The sequence below is a fragment of the Candoia aspera genome, chromosome 3 (assembly GCF_035149785.1).
Source record: "Candoia aspera isolate rCanAsp1 chromosome 3, rCanAsp1.hap2, whole genome shotgun sequence".
NCBI classification, from domain to species: domain Eukaryota; kingdom Metazoa; phylum Chordata; class Lepidosauria; order Squamata; family Boidae; genus Candoia; species Candoia aspera.
This window is the reverse complement of record NC_086155.1, coordinates 85,665,083-85,684,368: the sequence shown is the minus strand read 5'-3', so window position 1 is coordinate 85,684,368 and position 19,286 is coordinate 85,665,083. Positions and strand designations below refer to the sequence as shown.

Here is a 19,286-nt window from a genome sequence, read left to right as displayed (position 1 = left end):
ATGTGGTATTCAGGTTTATCCTCCTCTTTGTTGACAGACAGCATTTCTCTAGTTATTCCAAGCAGCTGCCATTGTATACACAGGTTAATAAGGCAGCAATCACAGGCTGCAGGGTTTTTTTTTTGTCCCTCCTTTTCTGGATTCAGCTTCTAGAATTAGAACATCTCTTGCAGGGGCCTTTGTGAACAGATACCATACCACTGTGATATTCAGAAAGACAGGGAGGCTACATGCGGCACTCCAGATGTGTTTGGAATGCAATTTATTTATTTATTATTCAAATTTATATCACCGCCCATCTCCCCCAATGGAGGACTCTGGGCAGTTTACAATTAAATGGTAATAAAAACATCCAAAACTAAGTTACAGTCTAAAAGTCATGAGCACTGATGGTGAGCAGGAGGGGGCCCCTATCCAGGGGGGAAAACGCATGCGTAGTACTGAGGAGTTGAGCAGTCATTCAAAGAGACACAGAACAGACCCGCCTTGACTTTTGGGGTTTATCTGTATGGGTTTTCTCAAGCTTCTTCAGTTTGTTAGGATTTTCTATCTAATGTAGCAGTAATAAAACACTAGAGACTTATTCCTCGTCTCAGCATGGTTCCTGACAGTTAGGACAAAAAATATGAATACGATAATAAATATAAAATCCAAGAGAAGATGGAATCCCGATCAATAAGGGGTGCTATGGCACCAACCACTCCCAGGTGGAGCTGGTACCCTCCCCATCCCAAGCAATTCCCATCATTCGTCATCACTAACTGTTCTGACCATGACCGATGGGAATTAGAAGTCAAATACATAGAAAGAACATTATCATATCATATATATCATATCATATCATATCATATCATATCATATCATATCATATATCATATCATATTTCCTATTCTTGATTAAAGAAGCTTATGACAGTTTGAGCCACTGCAAATCAAGTAGACACAGGCAGAGACAATACAGTATAATATAGTGCAATATAATGGCTGAGGTCTTGGTTTTCATTTAGCAATACTGATGTTCAAATCAGCCTTTGAGTAAAGAACTCACTGAGAGACTCTGGGACTGTTATCTCATAGGACTGTTGTTGTGTGGGTAAAATTAAAGGATAAATTATTCCACCTCAAGTTCCCAGAAAAAAGGCAGGATACAAATGTAATAAAAATAATAAGAATAAAAAAGCTGCTGGTATCTACCAAAAAGTTTTTTTCTACCCATCTAGGTTTGGAGCAAAGTTGGATGAGACAAGATGGATTTCTTGGTCTTCCATATAAGGTTGTTGATGGGGGTAACACAGCAAGTATGATATCCATGAATAAAGTAACTAAAGGGCTATGTATTTATTTTTAAACAGCTAATAGTCTTTCACATATGTTTTTCAGCTATTTGAAATGTGTTCATTTCAGATGTCACAACGTTTGGCCTTAATAAATGAAATACACGTCAGGGGACAATCCAGCTAATTAAATATCTTTTAAGCAATAAGGAAAGGTAGGCATAAGCTTAACTTTCCCTCTGGAATGTTAAGTGTTTGACTGTGGCTAGGTCATAACCCTTGTGACTGAGAAATACCTTTAGGATCATTTAGGGTTGAACCGAAGGCACTAATCACTATATCTGCTCTCAGACGGACAGTCTGCTCCCTGTCTTCATTCCAATTTCCATCCTCATCTTGTTCAGTCCGGAGAAATTCCATAGCAACAATCTTTCCTCCTTTTATTATAACCTTCCGGGGAGAAAGGAAAGGCAGAAATTCACACTTTTCTTCCCTTGCAAGCTCCATCTGGAGAAGAAAAATAAAATTATGTGTAGATTTACAGGGAAGTGTTTAATATATAACTGTTAGTTTTATAATTTTTCTATAGATTCCAGTACTTGGAAGTGACCAATGCAGTAATAATATTATATTTTGATTAAATGAAAACAGGATCAAATAATATGTGCCACCTAGTTTTCTGGAAGGATTGTTTTTATTTATCAACATCTGTTAAGAGACTTTTTTATTTTAAATCACAAACAAAAATTAATTTGATTTTATGAAAAATTATTACATTACTCTTCATTACTATAATAATGATTTCAGAGAAAACTATCCAATCTATGCTGTAAAAATCAAGTAGACATACATAAATTGCATTATGAGTTACTGTCATGAGTGCCGTTGAGCTGAAGTCATCAGCGCAATGGCACACATGACAATAGCAAGGAAATAGGTGAAGGGGCTCAAGATAAGTAGCCATCAACCCACAACGACTAACGGCCAACAAACAATAACTAAACGGATCACGGAGCACACCCAAGCCATCAGCGCCAATACAACGGAGATCGCCCAGCTGACAGCAATCACCAGAGGAATAGAAAACCTGATGATGGGCGATCCCGGAACCCCTCACCCACCGGCAGGGCAACGTATTGGACAAAGGGGGGTGACGTGACCGCGAGTGAGGGGGCGCTGACCGGCGCGGGGTATTTAAACCCCGCACTGGCGCGCTCCTGTCACTCTCAGCTTTTTTCTTCCGACGCTGTAACTGCGCTGTGAATAAATCAGAGCCTGATCCACGAACCAGTGTCTGAGTATTATTCAGAGGCAGGCAGCACATGACAGTTACTGGCTCAGGTGCCCAAATCTTAAAAAAAACTACAACAATTTCAGTGCCTGAATATGGGAAAGCCTATAATGAAAAATGGACATATTTTGTTCATTCATTTTCTCTCTGTATTTGAAAGATAACTTGTAACTACTTTTGCTAATTTGTATTCTTACAAAATATTCTATATTAATAAAGTTACATCCTCTATGACAAATAGTTATAATTCTACCCATTCCTATTTCAGATAGCCATAATTTCTTTGACTTTCCCTTAAAAAGTATATTTAAAGAAATTAAACGCAGGGTTTTTGTTTTGTTGTTGAGAATGGCAAATTGGCATGATCTATTTTCAACTCTTCTTTCTGCCAAATATCTATTGCTGTACTGTGAACTATTCCTCACTAATTAAGAGAAAAATGGGGAACTATTAAAGGCTTTTCTCAGCTAGAGGACAGTATCTTTACAGACCAACATGATATTTGAACATACCTGTAAGGAACTGAAGCTAAAGGGGGCCATTCCCAGCTGGTGGGGAATGGGGACTATTTCTTCAGAAAACCTTAAATAATGACTTCTCCCTTTAAAATGTATACATAGGTGTCATTAGAAGTCTTCAAACAGCGGCTGGATGGCCATCTGTCAGACATGTTCTAGTAGATCAGATGACCTCTAAGGTTCCTTGCAACTCTATGATTCTATTATTAGTAGTGATGTCATAAAAATAGTAGTGGTTACAAACATAAGCAGTGAAGCTTAACTTCTAATTTCCCACTTCTGTTGGATTTCTGGAGACCTTAGCTCAGCAACACTGCTGATAGATAGAAAGAAACATAAAGCTACACATAGAGCTACCCACAGAAGTAGAAATTAATATTCAAACTCTACATAGAACCACTCTTGCAAGGAAGGACAACAGCCGGGCAAACTTGATTAATTCCTTTGGGTAAGAGAGTACAGAGCTGTGATTGCCCTGAATTTCAGTATCCATTCTTTCTGTACAGCATCTCTGGAAGTACTTGACAGCTACCATTCCCCCCAAGGAAAGAAAACAATTGAGGGTTTGTTTTTTACTAAAAGGAAATCTTTAAGGAAGTATATTTATTTCTTGCCAGCTTAACAGCAATGCCTAATTTGGGGTAAAACAAGAGGATTTGTGATATATGAGGCCACAATTTGAAATAGCTCCAGAAGGATGACATCACATAAGATCAATTCCTAAACTTGGAAGGAGTAACATTCTAGTAGCTGCATTTCTTGAAATTGCTACAATGAGGTAATAACTGTAGGAGGGGGGAAAATCTGAAATAATTAAGGGTAATTCACACCTGATGGCACTATGTAGCCAACCTTGGCTGATCTCACAAAGGCTAGGCAAGGACAGATCTCTGGTTAGTACTTAAATGGGAGACCACCAGAGCTGTCAGGACTGTAAACTAGATTGATATGGGGGGAAAAAGGAACATAATTACCCCTGAGTTGAGATTGGCCCTGACCTTCCAGAAGAGCCTGAAGACATGGCTTTGTCATCTGACCTGGGGATCCAGTGAGGTTGATGGACAAACTGTTAGGAAAATGAATGGTACTGTCCTACTGATTATGTGTTTATGGTTTTTAATAGTTTTTTATTGTTTTGAATTATTTTTGTGGTTGTATTTTTCTGGTGTTCTTGTATTTGTAAGCTGCCCAAAGTCATGGTAGTGAGATGGGCGGCTTTATTTATTTATTTATGTAATAAATAAATAAATAGGAAGGGATAGACATAGAAATAGTGATTGGATCAGCCACTAAAGAAGCTTTCATGATTGCACTTGAACCTGATCCTCTCTAGTTTAACACTTTAACCACTGCACCACTATTCTCAACTGGCAGTGAGGTAAGATTTGAATACTAATCAATTGGCTTCATCAAGTGAAACATGGCGGGAACACAATCTTCACCTCCACTTAAGGAAGTAATATTATTTTGGCCAGCTGGGATTATAATTCTTAAATAGGGACAAGGAAACTGCTGTTAGCATTTTCCTACCCAGTTACTTCCAGCAGCTGCCTGGCCAGCTACTACTATTTCTCCACTCTTCGTATTAATGAAGAAGAAGGGGGAATAGCAAGGAGGATGACCCTTGCCAAGCAACACAGATAAGATAAAGAAACAAAGTCCCCCCTTCCCTCCATCTCTCTAAGCAACCAATTATTTTTCTTCCATAATGTTTTCTCATCTGGCTTGCTGTGAAAGGCTTGGCAACTGGGAAAGCATTTTGTTGCAAACATACAAGTTGCTAATTATTTCAGTGTTAACACAGTATAGAAAATTTTTCAGGAAAAAATGGGCATCTCACAAAAAGATGATGACAAATTGGGCATGGAACTTAAAATCTTTTAATAGAATAAAACATTATGGCTCATTGTGTTCTGTTTCTTTTCACTTATGATGTGGAAATTATAACTGTGCTAATAAAAAGGGTGATATATAATCACAATAGCAATTAGGATACTTAAAGGTGTCATGATCTAATGATTTTGTCCATGAGACACACAAAAGTTGTGTTCAGTCATATTCCATGTTTGGAATTTTTTGATTTTGCTGACTGAATTGTTTGTAGAGGACTAGGGTATTTGTTGTAATACATATTGGAAACTAAAGTTAGTTAATATTTTAGGGGGGAAAGCTTGTCATTTGTAAACAATATTTATTCTCCTGTGAGAGGAAAGTTATACAGACAAAGACCAGTGGGATGTAATTAGAGTGGTGCTGAATAAATTAATGTATTTATTATACTTGTTCCAAATAATCTTCCCCTAAATTTTAATACTATGACAAACACTTCAAAATATGAACTGTGTATCTTGAAATCTTTCTTTCTTTCTTTAAGTTACTTCTGTCTCCCTTGTGTATCCATTACTGAAGGGAGTGGGATATTTCCCCATATTTTCTAGCTGGGGCATATTCAGTGTCTCATTAATGTAAATTATGCAGTAATTCATGGTATGTAGCACATAAATTACAGCAAAGACACTCTATCACATTGCAATAATTAAAAATGAAACTAAAAAGCTTTCATAATAAAACAAATGATTATAAACTGCCAATCATCAGCTCTGTATATGCAGATATTTACTGGAACTGCGAATTTAATTCCAAATTAAGTTATAGTTTGAAATATTTGCATTTTACTCCTAAATTCAACATTTTAATTTCTAAAGATATTATTTCACACATACATCTATAATTTCTGGCTGTTCTTCAGATACACCTGGAAGTTGTACATTTTATTGCATCAGATACAGTATATATACATATACATATACCCCTCTCACCCCAATGGGTGGTATGAGTCTTCCTCAATCTCGGGTTCTCTACCAGAGGTCTGGGAGTTTGAGAGTTCTGCACAGTATCTTGGCTGTTCCTAGCACTGCATTCTTCTGGTCAGAGAGCTCTGAAGTTATTCCTGGGATCTGCTGAAGACACTACACCAGTTTAGGAGACACAGCCTTGAGTGCTCCTACACCACTGGGACTACTTTGGCCTTCACTTTCCACATCCTCTCTAGTTCCTCCTTCAGGCCTTTGTAGTTCTCCAGTTTCTCATACTCCTTCCTGATGTTGCTATCACTTGGCACCGCTACATCTATCACTACCGCTGTCTTCTGGTCCTTGTCTACTACTACAATGTCTGGTTAACTGTCCAGTACCTGACTGTCCATCTGGATCTGGAAGTCCCACAGAATCTTAGCCCTGTCATTCTCCACAACTTTCTGTGGAATCCCCCATCTGGACTTGGGAGGGTCTAGCCCATACACTGTGCAGATGTTCCTGTACAATGCCAGCTACATTACTTGTTTGTGCCATTTGGTCTATGCTGTTCCTGCCTGCATCTTACACCCTGCCACTTTGTGTTGGACTGTCTCTGAGGCCTCTCTGCACAGTCTGCACCTCGGGTCCTGTCTAGTGTGGTAGATCCCCACTTTTATGGATCTGGTGCTTACACTGTATATGTTTGAGCTGTATCAGTATCACCTATCTTCCTTTATAACCTTCTTCTACATTTTTTCCTAATGTATATTTTTATGCACTTCAGGAAGTTTCCAAAGCTAAGAAATTTTGGGGAAAAAAAAGCTGAATTACAAATGTGCTTAAGTCCACAGTTTAAATTATTGTAGTACTGTTCAGTTCAAAATCCTTCAAAATTCACACTGACAAAAAATTCTGAACAATCTTACCAGGATAGTCCATAAATTACAAGGTGAGAAAAGTATGATGATGGACTTGAATATTCAGCTCTACTCAATTTCAATATTTGTGTGTGTCTCTCTCTGTATGTATGTATACACACACAAATTTGTGGAGTCCTTGGTGCTCTCTGAGCCTTGTTGTTTTCTTGCAGACGTTTCATTCTTAGTGTGAACCACTGAAGATGTTGCCTAGTCTGGCAATGAAATGTCTGCAAGAAAACAACATGGCTCAGAGAGCACCAAGGACTCCACAGTTCAACCCTGAGCTACAAATATTCACTTCAATTGGTACATACATTTGTCAAATATGTTGTTTATTCTATATATTCATCATACACACACACACAATATATATACTCTCTCTGTGTGTGTGTATATATATATACTGTATATATAAATCTATGCTATGCTATACTATGCTATGCTATGCTATGCTATGCTATACTATATGACAAATGCTATAATTTATTTTGCTACTGACAGTGGAAGAATCAATACAACCAACACTTTCTGAACTTGGTTTTCCAGGGCTACATGTAAAAAAGGTGAAGTGAGATATTTTCCAGGGGTTTAAGACTGGATTGTTTCCAACCCTCTCAACTTCTTTTTATTTCTACCCAGTCACATAAAAGAACAATCAGGACAGAGAACAAACACTGATGGTGCTTCGCTTGTAGGCCAGCCCTCATTCTGCTGTGTGATATGGCCTTTCTTTGTCTGCAACAGCTGCTATTTGGTTTTTTGCTTTTTCTGTTCTATTTTTAAAACTGCAGAGATGTTGCACAAGATTGTGCAATATGTAGTTTGGCCTGAGCAAAATAATAATAAACAGCATTTTATACTTTAAAGTATTTTTATTAATATTTCCCTTACTCCAATTTTGTGAAATTTACCTCCTCGGGGACAGCCTGTATATTAGTAAATCCTTTTCTGAAGACCACAAGAACACGACGAGCTCCACAGCGCAAAGCTGATGTTGCACAATCAAAGGCAGTATCGCCTGCCCCAAGAATAATCGCTGTTCCCTGTATTGATGGCAATGAAGAGCGACAGCCGCATATTCCTGAATGATGAAAGGAAAACCCCATTTTCAAGGAGAAAAAACTATTTCTGCATGACAGCTCAAACGACACTTGTACTCGAAGCAGTGTAAAATTGCATCTTGCAGTTTCTAAGCATGGAGAGTCACTATCAAATTATTCTGCTTCATTGAGAGTTTTATTCCCACTTTTAAGATATGCTCATACATGTAATTTCATAGTCAGTACCTTTAGTAGCGTTGCCTTCCTGTCTTGGCAGGAAATAAAGTATAATGCACTTGAAAAAGAGAGAAGAAATTGGAGGGCCTGGTCAGATTGAATGCAACTGATTCAAGATCTTTAAAAAATTAAGTCTTTGATTCCTCTCTTGTCAGCATCAAAATTATTTGAAAAATGAAAAAGAAGGGGAAAAAATCCATTCATATTACAAGACGTGCTGTCTACCTTTTATCAACACTGAGTTTTACTCTAGATTTTATCTAAAAAAAGTCCCACAAGTATTTGTTTGTTTGTTTACATGTCAAATTTAGTCACTGCCCATCTCACTCAAAGAGCGACTCATGTTGTTTCAGCACCAATGTAGACCACATTTAAAAGGTACTTAGAGAAATTCAAGGAGGAAAAGGCTATTCAGTGTTCAGTATTCGTGATATCGCTTTCAGCCTCAAAATCATTTTGCAGGAATATTTAAAACTGTATGTCTATTCCTAGAATTAACGTTCCCCATTCCAGGGTCAGATTGTGCTGGAACACCATGTACCACTTCCTGTTCTGGAAGATAAACTTCTGGAAACAGAGGAATCACCCCAAAATGTTCGGATTAGTCAGTTCAAGGGAAATACCACATGGTTTAGCACACATTATGAAATCTCTTATAGTAATTGTTGGGGGTATACAGAATTAATCTATCTGTGGGCTTCTGAAAGACATCTGGTTGCTCACTGTGGAAACAGAATACTGGCTTACACAGACTTTTTCTTCTGATCACTGGATTCTTTTAACACACATCTGGGATTCCTTCCTTATACTTCAGTTTTATGATACATTTCACTCAACTACTTTATTCATGTTGATAGTGTTCTGAACAGAAGGTCAAAGAGATATAAACCCTTAAGTCCGTAAAAATGTGCTTCCATGTACAATCAAGATAAACCTTAGTCTAAATGTGCAGGGTCACAGCCTGAATTTTAGCCATTATATAGCAATCTATGAGTCTTGATGTTTACAACTGGATAGAAATTTAAGATTATTACGGTCTTTGGAATAATTCTGAATGTCTCCACATTCATTTCTCACTTCTGTTATTTTAAAAAAGAGTTATGTGGAGAAATATAAAAGTTTACATGGTACAGGTAAGCCGGTGTCTAGCACTGCACAGAAAATTAAGGAACACTGGAAAAAAAGTTAAAATCATTCCAATGTTGTTTTACTTTCTAAATGATTAAACAAATTACTGTAATTTTTGAAATGATACCATAAATAACATAAACCTATAATCTGAAGAGGCCTCTGATATTTTCCTTCAGAAGAGTATGTTTTTACCATATCATCAATGGTCTATAATTCTTCACTTCATGCTCTGCCAGTCGTGAATTTTCACAGCAAGAGTATAGAACCTCAAATACCATTTTTAAGAACAACAACAACAAAGAAACATTAAGCTGAGTCTATATAAAGCAAAAATAAAGTAAAATTTATTCACAAAAACATGTACAGAAAACATCCTCTAATACTCTCATTTTATAGCCACGTTTCTCTATATGGACAAAACGTGGGATTTTAGGGGGCTATGCCAAATATTTACTAACTTTAACTGGGAGGCACTTAAAACTTTTTCCTTTTTGAACAGGGGAAGTATTTCTAGAACCTCTCATGCTATGAGATCCTAGAGCCAATTAAAACAATATATACTATACATGTAATTACTCAGCATTTTGGAACTGGTGTAGTGAACCAGAATATATCTATGCTAGCATTCACTTTGGCTCATCACTGCAACCGGTATGGTAGAGATTTTCCATGTAGTCTATCCATGAACTATTTACATATGTGAAAGGTGAAAGGTATTACCATGTAAAATCACTACCAAATGGATGAAGCTTTTGGCAACTTCCATAAGGATGAATATAATGCTTAAATCAGATTTAATCCTTCTGGATTAACATGTATAAGATAGATGGCCATATAAGTTTTTAAAATAAATACATTAAAATATTTGTTTGAAAAGCTGGCAAAAATCTGTCTATGTACATCTATTTTAAGACCAGAGCTATAACAAACCTGGATTCATATACTGGTTCCAAGGAAATCTTAGAACATCCTGAATGGCCTTTATTTTTGATATATTAGTTCTATATGATAGTTACTAACATGTCTTCTTTAATCATATTGGTGTTTAAAATGGGAAATTTGTATGATACCTAATGGACATCTATCTTTCCTATGATTGTCCCTGTTGATACGTACTGGAGCCTTTTAGTATACTGAGCTTCTATAGGGTCATGAGAAAGCCTCTGCTGAGCTATGAAAGGTGAAAGGCTGTCTCTTGAATAGGCGCTGATTGTAAGAGATGTGTTAAGAGCTGATTGCCCATTGTGGGTGATGGGATGATTGCTTCTTGCTGAGTAAACAGAGACTGTAAGAGGAATATAAGGCAGCCTAGTCCCAGGCAACAAGCTCACTGAGTGAGTGGATACAAAAAGGTAACAGGAGTTTTAAGGAGAGTCCCTAACAAATGTTGTAAGTCAGGACTCAAGTATTTGGCTAATATGAGATCCTGAGGAAGGAAAAAGAAGACAAAAGTTTGCAAGTGTGACTTTCAATACTTCTGACATTGTCTTCCTGCCAGAAAACAAATGCATGTTTGTTTGTTGGAAATATAAGCTTTTAGTAATGCTTAAAGAGAAAGGGAAATGGACAGTGGAAGCAAACCTCCACAAGGAAGACATGAATAAAGAAACAAGCCTAAAGGGTGAGAGGAACAAACAGGAGCAGGAAAGAGAAAATATTGTGCATTGCTGGAACTGAGAAACAGTTTTCAGATTCTTGTAGATGAAAGAGTCTATGAGTGCTCAGTGGAATTGATACTGCAGAACCAGAACCAGAACCAGAATGGTGGATCCTGCCCAAAGGGCAGAAAGGATGCAGCTGTGCCTTTAAGAAGGCAAAGAAAAGAGTTGTGATATTTAGTGACTTGCTTTTATGAGGACCTGAAACAAAGATACGTCAGCTAGACAGTGGCTTGTAAAGCGTGTTTGTGTGTGTTTATTTGCTTTTCTTAAATAAATACATAAATACATAAATGTATGTGTGTCTGCTAAAAGCAAGGCCATGATAGAACATCTTCCAAAACTTAACAAATCCTCTGACAATTAGCTGCAAACCACAGCTACAACTATATCACAGCAGACTTTGAAAAATTGAAAGCTCAAGACCCTGGGAGCTCAGGAGGACTCACCCATCCTTGCAGTCCATGGAAGAGACCAGAGAGGGAAAGAAAATTGCAAGTAAAGACTGGCCACACAAATAGCGCAGATGGGAGGGATTCTGTTTCTGGAACTATGCCCTGAGATATCTAAATGATGGGACTGTTGGTATGAATTGAGAACAGGACACCCTGGAGAAGATGCTGATGCTAGGGAGAGTGGAAGGCAAAAGGAAGAGGGGCCGACCAAAGGCAAGATGGATGGATGATATTCTAGAGGTGATGGACTTGTCCCTGGGGGAGCTGGGGGTGTTGACGACCGACAGGAAGCTCTGGCGTGGGCTGGTCCATGAAGTCACGAAGAGTCGGAAGCGACTAAACAAATAAACAACAACAAAAAAATATGTTTTGGTTAGGAGGCTTTCGTCTGAATCCTGTAAGGGGTGGGAATGAAAACCCTTAAGTAACAATCTTAGATGAAGATTTGCACACTTTATAAATGGAGAATGTGCACCCTCTTATATCAAAGAAAAATCAGAATCAGAGGGTGGAAAAAGGCACAAGTACAATCCTTGGTAACAGGAAGAGGAGCTTAGAGATGAGTGGGAGTTCCCAAAGAAGGTACTAAAAGCACAATTGCAAATGATTCCAGTGAGGAGAAAAAAATGGAGGGCAGCAAAAAAATCAATGTAGCTCACAAAAAGCAGTGAGGAGAAAGTGGTGAACTGGTAATGAGTGGTGTGAGAAGACATTTGTCTTCTCTCAAAAGCAAAATGGACCAATTTATTCTACTACTGGTCCTCTTATTATTGCCATCCTTATTCAGAGGATGCTTCAGAATTTAAACTGGAAGTTTTCCAGTTTACTGTTTTGTGAGAGGTAGCAGAAGGTACTACTGTTAAGATCATTGGAACATAAGAATAGTCCTGTTAGATCACACCCATTTTAGCACTTTTTTTCTCACTGTGGCCAATTAGATTGCTCTGCAGTGTTAGCAAGCAGGAAACAGAGACCTACCTGTTTCCTACTGTTATTCCCCTGCAACTATTATTTGGAGACATGCTGCCCCCAACCCAGAGGGCCCACCTTCAAGGCTAAAAGACCCCAAGAGGCCTATTCCTCATGAATTTAAGCAATTCCATTTTAAAATAATCCCAACTATCAATATTCACCACATCTTCTAGTAAATACTTTCACAATTATGTGCTCTATGAAGTTTTGTGTTTTGACTGTTCTAGAACCCCTAATCAGTTTGATTGGATGATTCGTAGTTCTAGTCTATTTTAGAGATAGGGGGGGAAAAAAACCCAACCTTCTGTCTGTTTATTTTTCCCATGCCATGCATGATTTTATATGCTTCAGTCATGTTTCCTCGGTCATCCTTTTTCTAAACTAAAAAAATCCCAAATAATCTAACCTTTTCTCTGATCATTTTGGTTGTGTTTTTCTACTTTTTCCAATGCGATGACCAGAACTGTACACAGCATGCAGCTCTGTATAATGGGCATTAAAGCATTGGCACTTTTATGTTCAATGCTTTCCCAATGATCCCCAATGGTCTCTTGTTTTCTTTCACACATCTTTTTATTATTTGGCAGCCACTTTGGCTGTTCAAACTTCCCACTCTGAAAACGACCAATAAGAGGAATCCCTTCATGATGTCTTCCTCTTCTTCTTCCAGACTTAACTGAAGCATAAACAACCAGAGATGCTGCAGACTGGTGGAAAAAGAACTACAGGATGAAAGACAAGACATTCATTCTCACCCCTTGGCCACTTAACTGAGTAAGTGCAAGGAACCACATTGTATCTAAGAAAACATCATCAAAATTATTTTCTCCTCTGAAATACATTTCAATGACAAATTCTTTTTCATCAAATTGAATTGAAACTGATAAAAATATATGGTTCTTTTTTTCTGCACAGGAACTAACTGGGGATGATGTTAGTTAATAATCCAATACATTTGGCAAGCATGAAATTGGAGAAAGGTGTGCTATATGCTATTGAACTAGAATGAAGTCTGATTCTTTGCCTTGCTTATTTTGTATTTCTTTCAAATACTCATTCTTTTAATTGTTTTGGAATTAGAATGGATCTTAGTGCATTATGCAATGTGTCATATCAATAATATCACAAGATGACATATACATATTGCATAAAGTAAAGTAAAGTAAAGTAAAGTAAAGTAAAGTAAAGTAAAGTAAAGTAAAGTAAAGTAAAGTAAAGTAAAGTAAAGTAAAGTAAAGTAAAATGAATACCTGGTTTACTTGCCATAGACACCAGTGGCAGGAAATCTTTTGATGTATAAAATCCTTCTTCCATTCCCAGTCCCTGAAATACAGATTCTTTCTTTGGCTCTGGTAGACCTAAGACAGGAGGGAGATCAGTATTCAGTAAACATTCAATAATGAAATGAAAAAGAAAGAAAGGAAGAACAGGAAATATGTTTTCTATCTTAAATGAAAAGTGCATATGAATCTTCGAAAGTTTTATGTTTTGGCAACAAGTTCTCTCTCTCTCTGGTAATTTTTAGTGACTTTATGGCAGAGGCAGGATTTAAACTGTAAACTTCTAAATTTGTAGCCCAGTGAAATCTAGATAAATAAGTTTGCTCCTGAATTGATTTGTTTAAATGTCTGACAAAAAAGGTTCCAATTTACACATTTTTGTACACAAATAAGCAACTTTATACATGTTGGGATGATTTTCATTTTTAAAAGTTCCTTTCAGCTATAAAATATCACATACAAAAATATCACATTTAAAAAAAATTCTGTACATACACATCAGGAAATGAGTTGGATCTTCTGGTTGGTTTTCTTGCTTAGTCTAATAACTGTTGATATGTTACTACCTGAGAAGGATTTATATGACCCATTTGAACAGAAGTGTAAAAAAAAGATGACACATTAATCCCAATAGTGTCAAAACAGTGTCTTCTTGGTTTCTCAAGCCTCTTATACAACTTGCAGGACAATGTCAGATGCCATTTTATTTTGGCTAGAAGTCTCAATCAGCAGACAAGACAAGTAACAATGAAAGAACCTGGATTTTTTCCAATGGAAGACATGTGGCATCTCAAACAATTGGGATAAACACGTTGGGATGACTGCATAAAGATTTCAGGTTCACTGGCATTTATATGGTTAATGATTGTAAGGCTATTTTCTCTGAATTCTTTGTGAGGCAATTGACAAGATTGTAATTCAAGCGTCAATCAAAAGGGAAAAATGATGCTGTGGGCAGAATGTGCTAGCTGAGGTGTTTTGTACACAGCTCTAAGTGTAAATTCAGAGGAATGAAAACCTGAGCATATTTCATCCCATAGGAAGATGTCCAAGAAAATAAAGACTGAAGGGGCACTTGACTTAGAGTAAGCATAAAAGGCCAATGAAATGGGGCCTGGTGAAACCAAAATTGTGCCTCCAACCAGATAAGGAGGGAGAAGAGAATATAAAGAAAGAGCAGCAACTGAGGAGTTGTGGACCAAGAGATTTAGAACACAGAACATACAAGTTGGAAGCCATAAATAGACCAAGCACCCACCCCACCCCCCTGTCCTCGGGTCTGCCACCTCTGAGCTAGGCTGTGCAGGGGCTAGCAGAGAAAAGTAGTTGGGGATTGAAAATTCCCCCAACATCCATTTCTCTTGCAATCTCTCTCTCTCTCTCAAATTGGGACAGAAATCCAAGAAAATCAGGGTCTGCTTGCTTTCGGGCCCATCCAGCTATGTTCCAGGATGGGGCAATCGTTAGCAGGATGTGGTGGTCAATTTGCTGATTCTCTCAAAGTGCTGTCTCTGGATAATTGTTCAGGAGGAGCAACACTTGGGTTGAACAAATTGATGATTGGGGAGAAGATGGAGAGCAGAACTCCTGTTGCCAATTAGGGTGGATGGTGTCCTGAGTCTGGGGTAGTTTCATTGGAGATGTTTCAAGGATGGATCAGATAAGGACAGATGGGGAGTCAGAGTCAAAGGGTTGACCATGTTCAGGGCTCCTATGGAGAGAGTTCACTTGCAAGGAGGAATAGCAAGTTGTAGATTTTTAAGCCATTGGATGAATAGAATCAAGATCCATACTGGGGGGATGTCAGGGTAGCCTTACTCCCAATAAGACACGGACTCACTTAGAGGGTCTAAGGATTTCCTGTTTATTGGAAGCAGATTGCATACGGAGAAAAAGACGGGAATGCGGGCGTGGTAGCGGGGTACCCCGTTTATACCTGCGTGGCGGACCTTGTCCCCCTCCACCCTCCATTGTCCCATAAGCTGGATCCGGATGGGCGATCTGCAGCGATATGGGTTCATTGATGGGCGATTTAGGCGATCTCCGCTGGTCTCCTTTGTCTCTTCACTCTTGTCTGGTGCAGGTGCGTCCCCCGGGGTAATGGGTGGAAGTTCCCCCGATCTGTTAATGGGTCTTAGGTCCGGACAGAGGTGTGCCTCTATTGTGCTGGTGATTGTTTTAGGCGTTTGTGTGCTTAAAGTGTAATGGTTATCCCTTCCTCCTTCCTGATGGGCATGTTCCCCATTGTGATGCACATATGCCTTGCAATGGGGAACATGACATACTGCTCCCCCAAGAAAATCCTAAGGTGCCGGTTTGTCAGGGTAAGCTTCGTGGAAGCGTTGGACAAGCCGCTTTGCTGAAACGTTTTGCGCTTGGACCCACTCCGGTTGGGGAAAATGTCTCCATTTGACGAGGTACTGCAAGGTGCCCCTTAGCCTCCTGGAGTCTAGTACCTCCTTAATTTCAAAATGTTGTTGACCATCTATCATGATGGGTGGGGGCGGGGGGGTTTCGTTGTGCCATTTTGAAGGGGTGGCTGGTTTCAGTATGGCACAGTGGAACACTGGGTGTATGCGCCTCAAGTTGTGGGGTAGCTCCAACTTGAAAGTCACTGGGTTGATAATTTCTATGATTGGGAACGGTCCAATGAATTTGGGTGCCAGTTTCTTCGAGGGCTGTGGGGATTTGATGAACTTAGTGGAGAGGTAGACCCTATATCCCACTTTGAAGTTCGGCTGCGCCACCCTGTGGTTGTCCGCAAATCTTTTGTATGTGGTTTGAGCGTCTGAGAGAGCCAGCTGTATGACGGGCCAAACCGTGGCCAGTTGTGCTGCCCAGTCATCTGGGGAACAGGGCAGGGAGTCTGGCTGGGGCAGTTCCGGGATCGGGACAAAGTCTCTACCATAAACGACTTTGAATGGGGTGTGACCTGTGCTCTGGTGCACTGCATTGTTGTAGGTCACCTCAGCAAAGGGTAGCAGGTCTACCCAGTCGTCCTGTTGGTAGTTTATAAATGATCGTAGGAATTGCTCCAGGATGGAGTTAAGAATCTCTGTAGAGCCATCTGTGTGGGGGTGCCAAGTCGTGGACAGTTCCTGCTTGGTACCTATTAGTTTTAAAAATGCCTTCCAGAACCTGGATGTAAATTGTGTGCCCCTATCAGTCACCAAACGGGAGGGGGCGCTGTGGAGTTTATAGATGATTTAAAAAGAGGCGTGCCAGCTGTTGCGTGGAGGGGATGGACGCACAGGGTATAAAGTGCACCTGCTTGGAGAAATAGTCTTTTACCACCCAGACGACTGTTTTTCTTTGGCTGGGTGGTAGATCAACAATAAAGTCCATCGAGATTTCCTCCCAGGAGCGGGAGGGGCTTGCTACTGGCTGCAACAGTCCTTGGGGCTTCCCCACCTTTCGTTTTGACATGGCACATGTGGGGCAGGCAGCGACATACTCCTTAACGTCCTTCCTAAGAGTAGGCCACCAGAATTGTCGCCTGATTAAATGCAGCGTTTTAACAAACCCAAAGTGCCCCGCTGTCTTGTCATCCTGTGACCTGCTCAGAACTTCCGCTCGCAACTGTTCTGGCACATACAAATTATTCTGTTTCCAAGCTAGGCTGTCCTTAAGAGATACATTGTGTAGGTTATTTTGTAACCATGTATCTGTTTTGTGGCTTGAACAAGCTGTTGTTGCAAGTTCGGTGAAATTGACCTGCGTCTCCCTCCATCTGCGGGTGTTTGCGCTGGGGTCCGTTGGGTTCTTGTTTGGCTGCGCGTGAAGGCAGGGCAGCCCAGCTGTGTGTCGGTCCACACAGTACCCACAATGTCCGATGCCTGACTAGCGTCCTGAGGACGCCTGGAAAGGGCATCTGCTAGGAAGTTCTTCCTCCCCGGTATGAATTTTAATTTAAAGTCGAATCAGCTGAAGAATTGCGCCCAGCGTACTTGCTTGGGGCTGAGGCATTTTGGAGTGCTGAGAGCCTCTAGGTTTTTGTGGTCTGTCCACACTTCAAAGGGGCAGGAGGCCCCTTCCAGGAGGTGCCTCCATGTCTCCAGGGCTGCTTTGACTGCGAACGCCTCCTTTTCCCACATGTGCCATCTCCTTTCCATTTCTGAGAACTTGCAGGAGAGGTACGCGCAGGGCTTCAGCTGATTGTCAGAATCCTGCTGAAGCAGGAGTGCCCCAATGGAGAAGTCGGATGCGTCAACCTGTACCACGAAAAGCTTGGTTGGGTCGGGGTGTTGCAGCACTGGCTCTGCTGTAAAGAGGCTTTTGAGGTGATCAAAAGCTCTTTGACAGTCAGCAGTCCAGTTCAGGAGCGCTTCCGGGTTCCGTGACTTTCGTGTGTCTCCCAAGCCCTTTGTATGGAGTAGGTTAGTTAGAGGTAGCACAATCTCCGCCAGCCCCTGGATAAAACCCCTGTAGAAATTCGTGAAACCGAGGAAACTTTGAAGTTGCCTCCTTGTGCGTGGGCGCTCCCATGCCAGGATGGCTTGGACCTTGTTTGGGTCCACCTCGATACCCCTCGCCGAGATTCTGTAACCCAAGTAGTCAATTTGTGTTTGATGAAACTCGCACTTGGCGAATAGCTCTGCCTTGTGGAGTTTCCTGAGCACTTGCTTCACTAAGCGTTCGTGCTCTTCTTCCGTCTCTGAATATATTAAAACATCATCGAGATAGACAAGTACCCCTTTGAATAAGTGGTCGTGCAAGACCTCGTTGATTAACTGCATAAACACTCCTGGTGCCCCCGCTAACCCAAATGGTAAAACTTTATATTGAAACGACCCCAGCAGGCAGTTGAAAGCCATCTTCCATTCATCCCCCTCCCGTATTCGTATTAAGAAATAGGCTTCCCTCAGGTCCAGTTTTGAGAATATCTTGCCCTTTGCCAGGTGGGCAAGAATGTCCTTGATGAGGGTTAAGGGGTATTTATTTGAGATGGACGCGGCATTCAAACCGTGGTAGTCGGTACAGAGCCTCAGTGACCCGTCCTTTTTTTTCTGAAAGAGGACTGGGGCTCCAACTGGTGAGTTTGTGGGCTCAATAAAGCCCCACGCTAAATTTTTATCTACGAACTCCCTTAATGCTGCCAGCTCCTTCTGGGTCATCGCATAGATTTTGGGCTTTGGTAAGGGTGTGCTAGGGACCAGTTCTATAGTGCAGTCCATTTTTCTATGGGGTGGGAGTTTGTCAGCCTCCTTTTCGCCAAACACATCGGCAAACTCTGCATATCTGGCTGGCAGGCCCTCCAGGGTCGCTGCCTCCAGATGCATCGATGTAGTCGCCGCCCTCCCCATTGCAGCACGGGGAACCTGATCCCCTGTGGGTGCTTGATAGCGCCCATCCGAAAATGTGATTTCCCTGGTTGTCCAGTTTATTTGTGGGTTGTGTTGTACTAGCCACGGGATCCCTAGGATGATTAGGGGTTGGCCCACTGGTGCCACGACGAACGGCAGTCTTTCCTTATGGCTGCCGAGCTGCAGCACAACTTTGTCCGTGTATTGGGTGACCGGGCCCCCTCCCGCTGCTGATCCATCCCACTGTGTGAAAACAATGTGGTGCTGAAGTGGATAGCAGCGGAGGTTTAGTGTGGCCACCAGGTCCGGGTGCATAAGGCACTTGGAGCAGCCGGAGTCAATTAGCGCCCAAACTTCTGCCGTTTCTCCACTGTGGGTTAGGGTGACTTTCACGTATAGGGTGGGACAATTAG

At 40.5% G+C, this 19,286-nt stretch overlaps 1 protein-coding gene across 1 annotated transcript in view; it reads right to left on the bottom strand.

Annotated features, from left to right (window-relative positions):
* DPYD (dihydropyrimidine dehydrogenase) overlaps positions 1–19,286 on the bottom strand; it is a 643,333-nt gene that overhangs the window by 311,741 nt on the left and 312,306 nt on the right. Inside the window, exons 9-11 of the mRNA XM_063298272.1 lie at positions 13,541–13,648; positions 7,709–7,878; positions 1,570–1,780 (exon numbers count right to left, since the gene is read on the bottom strand). Of these exons, the coding sequence (XP_063154342.1) occupies positions 1,570–1,780; positions 7,709–7,878; positions 13,541–13,648 (489 nt within the window). The remainder of the gene's footprint in view (positions 1–1,569; positions 1,781–7,708; positions 7,879–13,540; positions 13,649–19,286) is intronic.